At 38.5% G+C, this 14348-nt stretch overlaps 1 protein-coding gene across 1 annotated transcript in view; it reads left to right on the plus strand.

Annotated features, from left to right (window-relative positions):
• Nucleotides 1-1558: 1558 nt before the first annotated feature.
• Nucleotides 1559-14348, plus strand: part of MAP7D3 (MAP7 domain containing 3) — a 34686-nt gene continuing 21896 nt past the window's right edge. Inside the window, exons 1-6 of the mRNA XM_009287566.2 lie at nucleotides 1559-1656; nucleotides 2492-2572; nucleotides 4001-4164; nucleotides 6888-7002; nucleotides 7952-7984; nucleotides 13042-13143. Coding sequence (XP_009285841.1) covers nucleotides 6906-7002; nucleotides 7952-7984; nucleotides 13042-13143 — 232 coding nt within the window. The 5' untranslated portion in view covers nucleotides 1559-1656; nucleotides 2492-2572; nucleotides 4001-4164; nucleotides 6888-6905. The remainder of the gene's footprint in view (nucleotides 1657-2491; nucleotides 2573-4000; nucleotides 4165-6887; nucleotides 7003-7951; nucleotides 7985-13041; nucleotides 13144-14348) is intronic.

Below are 14348 nucleotides of genomic sequence, written 5' to 3' on the forward strand. Positions count from 1 at the left end.
AGCCTCAGAGATGTATGGGATGGAACTGAGGAAGACTTTTGTTTGGTGCTGCAATGAAAAATTAATTCAAGACATGGCAACAGCTGCGAGTGACAACTTAGAGTTGCTGAATAAGTATTGTAATCGGCATTTATCACCGACATCACATGGGATTAAACACTTTGAGGTGATTGTTCTTGGGCACAGCCATAGGGAGGGTGATTACCATGACACAACTAGTTGTCATGGCAATGCATGGAGGAGAGGGAGACTCTTCCTTCCTCCTTCGCATTCTGCACTACTCTATTAAAGGGAAGCCTGAGATCATTGGCAAAGCTCTCGTCTTCTTTTTTTAAATTCTACTATTCGTCCTTCATGTTATGGTTGAAATCACGGCACGTTGTGCATTACTTTTGTGGATTGCCTTTTCTGTTTAAAACAGGCGTTGACTTCTGCTTTCTCGTGTTTGGTTGATTGCGTGGTGTGTTCTCTTGCTTCCCCCAAAGTTGGGCTTTTCTGTAAGAACCAAGTTGATCTCCCCGTATCTGTCAGCCAAGGTGAGAACAAAGTGTCACTGCTGTAAGGACACTCCTGTTCAAAGCTGTGCAGGAAAATGGGGTAATGCTGTCTTACAGGTTGTCCTGCCTGCTTTCCCTGTAACGCTTCACCTTCACACCCTACAAGGTGATGGGTTAAAGTGAAAGTTGATACCAAAATAAAGAAAATCTGTGGAAAGTGATACAGTAAATTAGTCTCCCTGACTTCTTAATGGGTTTCGTTATTTAGCGAAATTAATATTGCTAGCATTTCATTTCTCTATAATTAACTGGGAGTCATAGCCCTGCAGTTCACTGTACTCTCCTTGGTGAAACTCGAATAAGGTGAATGGGTCTCTGCATAAATGCTCAAATTACTGTTTTGGAGTCTAATTTATAATTAAAATTTATTTTTGAAGATCCAGTTTTAGAAGTACGTTGTAAGCATCCCTTAATGGTTTACTTTATGCAGCTAATCCACTTTCTGTTTCATGTCATGAAATAATGAAAAGTATTCATAAACCTTTCCCTGCTTGGGCCTCGTCAGAATATGATTCTACCAGTGCTAATTGACTTACATACATGTGTTCAGCCCACAAATACACGTGCAGTAGCAAAGAGTTTTTATTGTTAAGTCAGACTCATAACTTTGCTAAATATTGGTTTTCTTCTTAGAAAAGTTATTAAATAAGTTTGATTTTTTTTTTTTTTTTTTGAAGCTCTATAGTTCTTTGCTACATATTTTAAAACATAAGGTTTTGTAACTGTTGTTTTTACATAGAAAAGCTGTGCCAGGTCTGAAGTCTCATTCGACAAGTTTTTTCTTCTTGAGCAGTCCCAAGTTAGTTATTTAATAAAAGGATCTGCAACTGTGCCAGGCTGAAGTCTCATTCGACAAGTTTTTTCTTCTTGAGCAGTCCCAAGTTAGTTATTTAATAAAAGAACCTCAAATAGAATTTTATGTATTTATTTTATACATTTAACATTTAAGGTTTTGGTTGTAGAGCTTTTCTTAATATGGAATGATTCTTTCTCACAGTTGCTGCAGCCCAAGCCATAGCAGAAGAAAGAAGAAGCCAAAGTGGCGTTAGCCCTATTGCAGTCCAGACCTCAATAAATATAAAGACAGCAACTAAACCAGGTATAATTATTGGTCATTGTTCTTAATGAAGTACTGGGTTCATAAGGGAGAGTTAGTAGGGAATGAATAAAACATCTTTTTAAAAGAAGTTTGATGCTCTTTCTTTAGGAGGCATCAGAGCATAAAGCACCTGGTAGATGGTTCATAGATTCATTGAAGGTCTGGTTTTGATGACAGACTTTTGCTCTTGACTCACTCAGAGTTCAGTTGGCGAAGTTGCCTATCTTTTCAGTGGGGCATAACAACAAAGGTAAATGATTTTTTTGTGCTCTGGTCAGGTTACCAGTTCACTTCTTGCTGAAATTCAAGTTTTTATACCTGCAAAGACTTAAAGCAGTCTTGGTTCTGCTTAGCCTGCAAACTAGCTATCCTACAGCGCTTTGAATTTGTCATGACGGGTGAACTATCTGTTCTCAGATTGAGTTTTCCTAGATTCCTGTAATTCTTGATCATAGGAATTAATATGTACAAGAATGAGGATCAGAGCTGAATTTGGAATAAGGGTATGTTCTCACACATCTGACTTCTGCTCAGGCTTTCTTTTGACTGTGCGCATTGGGCCTTTTAATCTTGTGTCTGCTTTCTGCTGCACCTATAAAAATAGTGGATTGGTTGTTGTGAGGGAAGGAAAGGGGGAAAAAGGAGGGTATTCAGCTTCCTAGGAATTTTTCAGATGACATCTTTAATCTCTGTACAGAGTGTGCAGTGCTCTGGTGGTATGTGTATCTCAGGAAGTTCCATTTCCTTTTGATAGTAAAGACTTTCAACTTTTTTATTTAAATTTGACTGTTGAGAGTAACTAACAATTATGTGTCTTCAATTTTTCTTTTGACAGTGATAGATGGTTCCACTCTGAGAACAGAAGAAAGACAAAGACTGGCCAGGGAGCGTAGAGAAGAGCGGGAAAAGCAACATGGTATTTTCATGTTTCATTTAAAATACAATTTCCTAAAATGTTTGTGATAAAGGAATAGCTTACTCTCTTACTTGTTGTTCAGTCACTTTTTTCAGCTTGCTGGGGACAAGAGACAAGGTCTGCTCTTCGTCTTGCATCAGTGACCATCTGTGAACTTGAATGGAGAAGTATTAGACTTGAGAGGAAAACATTCCAGAGATTTTTAGCTTCTTGAAGCTGTATGTCACGTCTGACCTTCCATTTCTTAGTGACCACCAAGCAAATTTAGCCAATTTCTTATTGAAAGCCTTAACAAAAACACTTCTGAAATGGTAACTTTTAGCTTAGAACTGCTTCCCGTAGCCCTGAAGACAGGTTTGGGGAACACTGATTCAGAGAAAGCCAAAAAAGATTTAGCTAGTTGAATGGCTTGATTGCCTTGAACACTGCTTCCCTTGTTTCCTAGCACACTGAAATGACTCCTGGATTGAAGTGTCAGCAGTATACGCTTTGTCTTAGCAAAGAATCTGAGACCTAGAGAAAAGCATAAAACTCTTGCCCAGCTTTATGCTGTTTGTGACGTGAATCAGTGCATGTATGTGCAGCAAGAGATGAAAGGGTCACAGTATGCCCTGCAGTCCTGTTTTTGGTCTCCCAGCTTGTGAGGAGTGGTGTCTCTCTGGCCTGTATGTTTGTTTCTTAACATAAAAGCAAAACCACACAGGAATGGGAATGATTGTGTTATCCTAACGTGGAGAGAGGATAGGACTAGGACACATTTAAATTCAAAAGTATTTGGGGGGCCTTATGTAGATACTGCCTGTGCATTGTTGGTATAATTATCTGGTCTCTCTGTTCATTTCATCTGTCTAGCCACAGAAAATACTTCCACTGTGTATTCAACCACTAGCTTTTTCTCACAGGACTTGAAACTTCCTGTTAAACTGCGCACAGCTGTTCCTACGTGGAGGCTGCGGAGAATAGTGACATAACTATTTTGAACTCGGATGCAATAACTGTGGAGTTTTCCCATCTTGTCACTCAGTGCTTTAAATCTTTTCATTATATCTTGTTCTAAAAAAATGAAAATTGCAACACAGAAAATTCTGCCCTTTGATATTCAACTTACTACTTACTTATAAAGACTTCACTATTATGATGGCAAGAAAAGTATATGCTTAATATAGGCTATATGCATGTCCTGACATTCCGGTCTAGACAGTAAAGTCTAATAGCAGGGAAGGTTGTAGTTCCTGCCCAACATGGGGACAGGATTAAAGACACCTCTGTTGCCATGTACAGTGTCATCCAGCACTGCAAGCTAATGTTGCTGTATGTTTTAGCTTTAAGTGGTGATAATTTTGCTTGGTAGTCTCTTGCCTCTAAGTTGCGTTGTAATGTCAATGAATAATTAAGTTTTGATTTTAATTTTTCCTTAAAAATTTACAGCTGCCAAAGAGACACAAATCCTTGAAAAGGAGAGAAAAGCAAAACTCCAGTATGAAAAACAGTTAGAAGAAAGGCAGAGAAAGCTAAAAGAACAGAAGCAGAAAGAGGAACAACGGAGGGCAGCAGTAGAAGAAAAGAGAAAACAAAAAATAGAGGAGGAAAAGGTACTACACATCAAAGTTATATAGTTTTAAAGAAACTCCTACATTGTTTTCCAACATTACCGTGCTCTGAAGTGGTGTGAAATAGAAAGTTACGTAAATGGTGAATGTATTAGAACATAAAAATATTTTCCACATCTGTATGGTGGGCTATATAGACACATGTCCTCCTTCCCCATCCCAGGCCTAGCTTTAACTATCCCCGAGGCACTCAGGACTTTAGGAGCTGTGGTTGCTGCTTGGCCACTGTTTGTTTTTTTTTTTCACATGAGCAAAAACCCCACCCCATATTCCTAGATTTCTAGATTCCTTTCAGTGCACTTTGTAGATCCTGTTTGTAAATCAGCATGGGTGACAGGTCTTAGACTTCCCTTAATTCTGTGTCTTGCTTCCTGGGAGCCCCACTGTGGCCTAAGAGACTCACGTTCTTTCAGTTCTTCTACATTACAGTTTGTTACTATATGTTGTGCCGTTGATAATGTTACCTGTGTAGTTACCATTTGCTGCTTTGAGCTGTGTATTGACTGTTCTTACTTGACTCTTTGCCTTTGCTTTGACTGCACATGGACCAGTGGAGCAGTATCTGAGTTGCGGAGTTTGTTGCAAGATTGATGGAAGCTGAAAGTAGAAATAAATATATGAAGTTATGCCATCCGCTTTGAAGAGTAGCTCTGCTAGTGCATATTAAATGTGATGCAAGTTCTGAAAGGGTTCATTTCCAGGGTGTCAGCAGTAAAGGCATGACACACACGTGCTTTCATAAGCTAGTTGTAAGAACTTGCTGTGGGTCATTGATGAAGAGCATGTAAGCCTGGCTGGCTGTTCCCTTGGAGTCCAGCCATTGTTACGTTGTTCTAGCAATCCATTGTTTTTACCCTTTTTGACTGGCAGTATGCTACAGTGGTGTTTGGTTATCTGTAATCAACTTCTGGGTGTGTTCAGATTGATATTCCATTTGAACTTCATGGAATAGTTTGCATTGCTGAAGAAAAACAGAAATGTTTGGGTGGGCCTTGGCTGCAGTCCAGTGCAGTATCATCTCTTTAAGCAACTACTTGAAGCAAAAAGCATCCCTTGTGCTTCAAGAGGTGTTGCCCCTAAGCCTCTAGGACATTTACTCATGTAATTTTGAGGATGGTGGATATGTTTTAAGTGGCCACTGGGGTGAATAATCAAGGAAGACAAGGACTTGCCGATGAGTGTTTGGTGTTAACCTTGTCTCTTACTTGGTCCCTGGAGGAAGATGACCTTGTACATAGAGTTATACATGAAGAATCCGGCAGGTGGGAAAATAGTGTGCACTTGACCTGTAAACCTTGCTTTCAACCAGAAAGTGAAAACAGATCTTGACTTTTGTACTCTGACATTAGAAAATAATCACTTTTAAAGATGCTAAGCTATCTTAGGGCAATATTTGCCAGCAAGATATCATCTACTCTTGTAAATTTAGTAGATAGAAGTGCATCAAAAAATACGTAGTCTCCAACATTCTTGTTTGGTACTTCAGCCAAGTCTCCTTTAGTTAATCACCTTCCTTAGATAAAGTAGAAGCAGCAGCACAATAGCAAATACTGTGGAAAAATAAGTGGTTCTCTGCCTAAGAGAGTCTTGAAGACAGCTAGCCATGGCTAGGGTTGAGATACCTGTCTTCTCGCATCATCTACAGATTACATAATGTCTGGGTACTTCGGCACCTTAGGTAAACTCTAGTTCAGGTTTCTTTAACAGAGGGGAAGCTAAGCTTTATATTTCAAACAAAAACTTTTAATTTTATCTTTTGTCAGTGAACAGAATCCTTCCTTCCAAGTTTACTTTGTCTGTTATGCATTGCGACTTTTTTAGTTTGTGTTGTGAAATGGTGTTGAAAGAAGGTGAAAGTCTTGTGCCCTCAAGAGGGAGAAATGTTTGGATAATGAGTCCCTTTGGCATCTTACTGCAATGTATCAGCGGTAAATACTGCTTCAAAAGATCACTTGGGATATGACTATTCCAGAAGAGAAATCTGTTGTTGACACTTGTATGGAAACCTGGCTGATTATGGCGAAGAAAGAGTCTAGCATGGTTACAGTTCATCTTTATGCACAAGAGCTAAAGTTCCCACGTTAGCAGTTACTGGTCCTGGAGGCAGAAGAGAAAGCTTCTTTCAGTCCTTTGTCCTGTCAGCAGTGGTTGCTGCGGTCTGGAGTTGATAGGTCTTTTTTGTAGTTTTGCCTTCATGTCTTGCTATTTCTGGCTTCGTTGTATCTCTATTAATGCCAGTATCTGTTAAGACTTGGGTCAGTGTTTGTGTAGTTCTCTGAAAATACAAATAATCTTATACTTGGTATTTTATAATGGAGAATTTTTAGCACCTTTTAGAAATAACTTCAAAATATGACTAGTTTAAAGGGTAAGCAATTATTTTTGCTCAGTTTGGGGTTCATGTCTATTCAGAAAATAAGTAGTGCTGTTTACTGAATAGGAAATCTGTTTGGTGGCTATTTTAAGTAAAGAGTAGAATAGATTATCTGTGCTTTAGTTCAACCTAATCATGTTTGCAGTGTTTTAGAAACCATTAATTGCCCTTAACATTCTTGGCATGATAGTTTTTGTAACAAAAGCTTGTTATCAGGCAGTATAGGTAAAACAGATTTTAAATCATACTGGGGGGGGGGAATCTGTATTGTCTTCTGGCATAGCTGTGCTTTATAGTTACATAGCTTCATAGAGGTGTTGTTTGATGATAGGAGCGATATGAAGCAGTTATGCATCGTACCTTGGAACGGAATCAGCGACTGGAAACACGACAGAAGAGATGGTCATGGGGAGGGTCTGTAACTCCAGATTCAGAGAGCAAAACTGGTGAGTAGCACCTTTTCTAGCATGGCTAAAATCACAGAATATTATGTATGAACACTGGCAGGTGCAGCAGTATTCATAGGGACCTGGGCACTCTTTCCTATCTTGGATCTTACAGCAGGATCTATGGGTAGCTCTTGGGGAAAGATTCATATCCGTACTTGCCCTGAAATGCTGCTCAGACTTAGAGCTATTTTTGACTTTGGGAAGAGCGAGAGAGAAGCCACATGGGAAATACAACACCTGGCAGCATTGCATCGCCAGCCCCCAACCATCAGATAAGGGGAATTGTAATGTATAATGCTAAAATAATTCTGAGTCCTTCAAATGCAGTACATGTAATGGTGTGCTAAGACTGATGATAAACAGAACAAAAAAACCAGTTGTACTGTAATACTACATCTAAAATGTTTTAAACGCACCCTTAGAGTTACAGAATGCTAACTGATTATTTGAACGACCAGTAATGGGTGAGGAGATGCAGTGGGCAGTGTCCAAGCTTCCTGGAGAATAGGTTCTATTCTAGATTAGGTGATGCATTTTAATGCTCTTTAATTAGACCTCAGATTGTTTCCTGTTTCACACAATTAACTGTTTCTGCTTGCAAACATTCTGAAATCAGACCAGCAAATCAGGATTGCAGTAGAAGGGATCTTTTCATGCACTACCTAACTGGAAGACCCCGCCAATAAGTTACTTAACATAAGTTACTGTCCAGGAATAAAATAAAACAAAAAATGCTTCAATTCAGCCTATCTTCTGAATTGGTAGAATTGTACTGTCGTCTTCTGTCACCTTGAGTGTTGACTTTTAAGGGTTTATTTATAACATGTTTGAAAGTGCTTTGATATAAATTATCATTATGATATCCAGCTTCCCCATTTTTTGGGTAACCTGCAATTGTTGGCTATTTGACCTTGTGACTTAGCTTACAAACCTTCTTCTTCTACAGAACAACAGACCACAGATGAAGGTGGAACTGGTGGTATTGATTTCTAAAATGTTCTTTTTCTGTTGTTTCTCACTCACTACTAACCTTTTAAACTTGAGTTCTTGTTTCTCCGAAACTAGGGAAAACCATCTTCTTATAGATCTTTTCCTGGATCTTGGCCAGCTGTGCAACAAGTGTGATCCCTAAGTAGAAAGCAACCCTCTACGTTTTTAACTATCCCTCCCAGCTAATTAAACTAAAGCTTAAGTCATGGCATCCTGAGGCAATTTTCAGGGAAAGGATATGTGCGTTTGGGTTTTTAAAGATGACTGGATACGGCATGGGGGAGGAGAAGAGAAATTCTTAGTGGTATGTATTTGAATATAAATTAGTTCAGTAGTCTGAGGGCTTTTTCTTTTTTTAAGGGCAATTTCGAACCCTTTCATTGTTTCCTAATTTGCAAAAAATACATGGTAGGGCTTGGTTTGTTTTCTTTTTGCTTTGTTTTACCAGCAATTGAAGTAACGTTTGCAAAATCAAATGATACTTTGCTGACACTTTGTGAAAGGGAATGGGTCCTTTGTGCAGTTTGATACTCTTTCCATGAAGGGTTTTGCAAAATCAGATCTGTCCAATTATCTAAACATAATTCTATATATTAAATGTGTTTTCTTTGGATTTCTGGCACTTTCCAGTGCACAGACTGAGCCATTCATAGAAATGCTTTGGATCACTAATATATTTGTCAAGGCTATATGTTTAATAAGCAAAATTATTTCTTGTAGCTAGTTTAAGATGATAGCTCTCAGCTGAGGCCCAGCTAAATCTGAATTCTGAAAATCTGTGCATGCTCACAGCATTACTAATTCAATACAGCTGTCTCGTAATGCTGACAATATGAGACTTGAAAATGCAATGAAAGTCTGACTGAGTACGATTTAACTACTGTGGCTTATTCTGGCAACGCAGCAGAAGCATGTGTATTTTATTTAACTTCTCTCTTCCCTTTCTCTGCACAGCATGAATCCCTAATTTTCTCCAAAATTAGCCAGTGTGACTGGATTGGTTTACCTGTTTAACATGTGTTTCTTGGATACATATATAAATCCAATTACTGTATTCCACATTACCAAATGTCATTTAACCTTGAAACTAGGAAATCACGTTTGCCTTAAAAGTTTAGGATAGCGCTATTTTTTTCCTCCTCTATTCCTTTCTACCTTATCTAATTTTAAAGCTAAACTTTATAACAAACATAAAATAATGTCCTTTGCTCTCTCCTCATTTATGCAAGGAAATGAGTCTTGTCTGTCCTTTTGATCGTGGAGGAAGACTTGAACCATACTGCTGCTGAAGCACATTAAAAATAAAGTGTCTTTCAACAAACGTGCTCCTGATGTAAAAATAGGCACTTAAGCTGTACTTTATGCATCATAAAGTAACAACAGGAGGAACAGATAAGTTCAGCTACTGTCGATCAATTTGAATAACTTGGCACCAATTTTGAAAAAAAAGACTGTGGAGATAAACAGATAATGCAGTGTTTGACCAAGACACTTGTGCATCCACACTGTTTTAAATTTGTGTTCATCTTTACGTTGAGGTATCAACCTTCCTGTCTTACCTGTGCTGGATAATATGGAATTGTGATTGGATTAATGCTTCTCATATTTATTTCCATTTCAGGATCGTCCTTAGCTTGTTAACTTTCTGGAAGTTCCTCACTTAATTGTTGTTTAAAATCTACACAAACCATGTAGGATGCCTAAGTCTAGCCAGCTCTCTAAAAAAATCCTTATTTGGTCCCTTTCACCTTATATTTGCATAATTGCTGGAAAGACAACAATTACTTTTGGATTTCTGAAAAATGACACCATATGAGCTCTGCTACATTATGTCATCGTGGCCGATTAGTGCACCTTCTCTAACAGCACATCTAGAGCAAGTTTCAGTACAATATTATTTTTCCACCATCAGTTTCTGTGGCAGATTTGGGATTAAAGGCTCCATTTCTTAAAATGAAAACCATGGGGGGAAACAGATTTCAAATATTCTTTACATTATTTTAGGACTAAAGGCTTGCTTGTCTGTTGTATTGCTGTGCAAAAAAATATAAAGTCGGACATGTTCTTCCATGAACTGCGGTGTCAACAGTAATATTTAGGAACATTGACTGGTAAAGCAGCATTTGTGGGTGATAGAGGTAGTGTGGTCTGGAAAGTAAACCCTGTGTAACTGAACATTTCACCAACCATCAGCCATTCTGCATTATGTACAGAATGTGATTCATTGAGACTGCACCAAGTACCCCACTGATGGCCTGAAATTTAAAAATTGATGAAAGCCCGAGAGTCAAATGTTACATTAATGACATAGCTGTCAGTGCTAAGATGAAACAGGCGGGGTGTGGGTCTTCCAAGAGAAATGGCAAGGCTCTGTAATAAAGCGTCCTTAATGACAGAGTCCTTGTAAATGAGGGAGGTTTAGTGATGACTGCTGAGCAAAACTAGACGTTCAGGTACATCTGTGCTGGAGACATGTGCTATTAGAATAGAAATTGGGCTGCCAGAGTCTATCCTTTCTAAATAAAGAGCTTCCTTGTCCTAGTAGAAATTTGGAAGGAACTAAGAGACAGATAATCTTATTTTATTTAGCCTAATTTTATCCAGCCTCAGATAGGCAGTGCTCCAGCACCCTCTCTCAGTGAAAATCAGAAGCTGGGTTGAGAGCTGCTCTCTCTAATAACGATTTTCTTAAGATGCTGTGTTTCCCAGCTCCTTGCCTAATTGCAAGCCTTGCTGCATGGCAGTTGTACGCTTTATTTGGCTTTGCTGCTACAGTTTGTTTTCCCCCTTCCATTAAACACAATACATATGTTTGGTATTGCGTGGGACTATGCTATATGCTTCTTCCATTTAGAATTCCTTGATATAAGTAATTTAACTTTTCCCCCCAAAATACGGAAGAGTATTTTACCTATGTAAAATAGTAATTTACCTATGTAACCAGACTACCTTACTCGAGAATATCCTGTCTGTCTTCTAAATCTTTTTTCCTAGTGAATTATCCAAAGCTTTCAGAAGCTATCTTGTGGTTGAGGAAGGGAAAAGTTGAGGCCATCTGATCATATATTTACAAATGTATTGATCAAAAAAGCATTGACTTCTTAGGATCTTAAAATTTTCTGGAAAAAGAAAACTCAAATATCTGTATGAATACTCTTTACCAATTAGATTTTTTCAGTCAAGGCATCAGTTGGAATATTAACTCATGCCATCACCACTGCTCTCTGTTTCCCTGTAAAATAGAACTTCATACTTGGTTTTTGTTTGAACAGTCATATATAGACTGTCATTTTTTCTTTTGAATCTTCTAGTAGAAGTTTCATCCCTTGTCTCTTTACTGAACGGCACAGCCCATCTCCAGAACTTGTAAATTTGCTGGAAAAGAATTACTTTGCTCAGTGTAGTTTTCCTCAAGGCAAGATTTAATTTTCTGCCTTCTGGGTCTGAGTAGGTGGTGGACCAAATCTCAGATTTCATGCAAGTGCTAATTTGAACGAAGAGAAATTTGTATGAAGCATCTACACAATGTTTGGAGGCCTTTGACTCGCACGCTTGAGCTCTGGCAGGAGCCAGGCTTTCTTTTTAAGAGCAGACGCTAGAGGGTAGTCTTTTCCTTTGAAAACACCCAAATACATGAATTATGAGTTTCCTGATTTTCGTATATAAAACCTCTCAAGGCTGTTTTAGTTATCCCAGTACTCTGGCTTCATTCACAAAATGCCATTTTTTTTATTATGTTGGGAAAGTATCTGCTAAGCTCAGATCTTCATTTCTTAACTGTATTCAATTGATCCCCTTTTCTCCCTCTTACCCCGTGAGGACTTTGTTCTTGTCCACTGTGACAAGAGCTTGCCACTTTTGTAGCTTCCACTCCAAAATCTGGTTTTCACTTGACGAGGTTTTGCGGGAGGCCCCTGGCTCAAGAAGCCTGGGATGGGTCCATGTGTCAAAAGTACAATGCAGAGGCAGGGCTGTCCATAGGAATCCTTATGTCCTGGCTCTTGCTATAAGGAGCTGCTATAGCGTGCTGGCCAAAGGGAAAAGATGCTGCCTCTGTGGTGAGCTGCTTTTTCCTTTGATGCTTATGCACTAATGAGTTCACGTTAATCATCTTTGTTGTCCAATATGCCAGCAAAATCGATTACTTGTGTTTGATGTATAGAATTTCTTGTGTTTATTATGCTAGTCCGCATTACTTTGTGTGCGTTACTGTTTTCTGCTTATTGAGTTTCCATAGCAACAGGTACATGCTTTTCCAAGGCTTTCACACTCTGGAGTAGTGTTCATCCTGAAAGTACATTATTTGAAATTAAGAAGTGGGTATTTATGTGGTTTTGTAGTAAACTTGAAATTTTTCCATGTGAGATGTGATTTTTATGTGTGTGTATATATATGTGTGTGTGTGTACACATACAAAAAAAATAATTAATGCCTCTTGTGGCAATTTTTTGTCAGAAGAGTTGCAAAATTGATAGGAAACATGAACTTAAGGACTAGCTTTTTGAAAAAAAATTGGAAATTTCTAAAATAGTCAGAGCAACCCTTGGGAAGTAATCGGAAATAGGAGTGCTTTCTTGCCTTTCTTCAGGACTTGCTTTTATCCCTCCAAAAGCATTTGTTTTGGTTTGGTTTTGTTAACTGGTGATTGAAAAACTGTTTTGACATACCTATGTGAAGAAATTATTGTTACTCAGGTTTTGTTGTTACTTTCTCTGTCTTGCCAGTCTGTTAACAACATACAACCTCAGTAACTTTTGTCTTTACATGTTAGGGGCACAGGGTTTCAAAATCACCTGTTTGCATACATACGCCTAGAATCTCGGCATCACTCCACTAAGCTAAATGCCTTTTCTGTGCACATTACAACTGGTGCTAATTGTATTGAGTCTGTTCAAAGGGGAAAATATTATATCTCTGATTCTCATTAAGCAAAACTGGAAATAGCTTTCAGGATGTAATACTTCCAAAGTTAGCTCACAGCAATGTGTGAAAGGTTCTTCCTCAGGTATGAAGATGAATTCTAAATGTAAGCGCTTCTTTACACAGCCAGCAAGCGGTCCACCTCCACAGCAAACCTCAAACAGACAGAAGCTGTCATGAATAAACGGTTATCATCGTCTGCAGCACTTTTAAACGCTTCTGATCGAAGTAAGTGTCTGCTGATAGCAGGTGTACTGCTTAACTGTTATTTGGGGAGGAGACAGGAGGTGGAATGATACTCCTTTTCCTCCCTTGCTCTGTAACTCTCTTCATATTTTGATCTCAAATGCATTTCATGCAATTTGTTAATCCAGCTTGACTGTTCAGGGCTTTGACCCAGTTGATGTGATCTCTGTTAGAGGAGAAGAGTAACGGTAAAGATTGCTGTTTTTTATTTTTTATTTCTGTAATTGTTTTACTAAAGTAAAATCTTGGTGAATGATTGATTCACAGATCATTTCACATCATCTTTAGGGGTTTGCATGCCTTAAATCACACCCTAAAATTTCAGCAAAATAGAAATAGTACAAAAATAAAGTTTGCCTTGTTCTGTTAGACAGCTTCAGTCATTTGATTGCCTGTGGGAAGGAAAAAATCAACTTAGTTTTAACATCTTTCTGTTGTGCAAGTCCTGTACTCCATAAACACACACTTTCTTTATAATATTAGAATTCTACTTTTAACGAAATGGAGAAGGATGCATGAAAAACTGGCACCTGTGGGAGGAGATTGTTTTGTTTTGACCTGGAGTTCTAGCATGATTACAGCCATAGCGTGCAGCTCTGACAGCATTTCCTAGCCCGATAAATTAGTGTAATCTTGATACTGATACTCAAATTACGCATTTCTTAAACTGTTAGTGCACGCCACTGCTCGCAATCATTCTGGGTTACTTACTGTGCCAATGACTATCAAGGAATAGAAATGGCCTGGAAGCCAACTATTTATTTTATTTTATTTTTTTAAGGCTTTCTGAGAGTGTTTGCGCTCTAGAGATCGTCTACCAATTTCTGTGGCTTCCAGTCTCATTTTGAATTGCAGCTTTGGGGTGGATGAAGCTCCTGACTGCAGCGTGTCATGTGTAAAATGTGCACCACCCAACTAGTCTTAACAGGGAGGCAGAGGATGGGATAGATCTCTGGTTTTCTCCACTCTCTGGTAAACCTCTATGTGCGAGTCCTCTCTCTGCCTCCTCCCCGCTGTCCCGTCCTGATACATGTAAGCTACTCAGAGAGAGGAAATGTGAAACAGACCTTACAGAACGTTACTTCAAGGTCATTCTGTAAACCATGGCAATCTGCGGTGTCCGAATAAAAAAAAAAAAAAAAAAAAAAAAAACAAAGAATTTGCCTAAATTACTTTTTTAAAAAAAA

Source organism: Aptenodytes forsteri, unplaced genomic scaffold, assembly GCF_000699145.1.
Source record: "Aptenodytes forsteri isolate BGI_AS27 unplaced genomic scaffold, ASM69914v1 Scaffold265, whole genome shotgun sequence".
NCBI lineage: Eukaryota > Metazoa > Chordata > Aves > Sphenisciformes > Spheniscidae > Aptenodytes > Aptenodytes forsteri.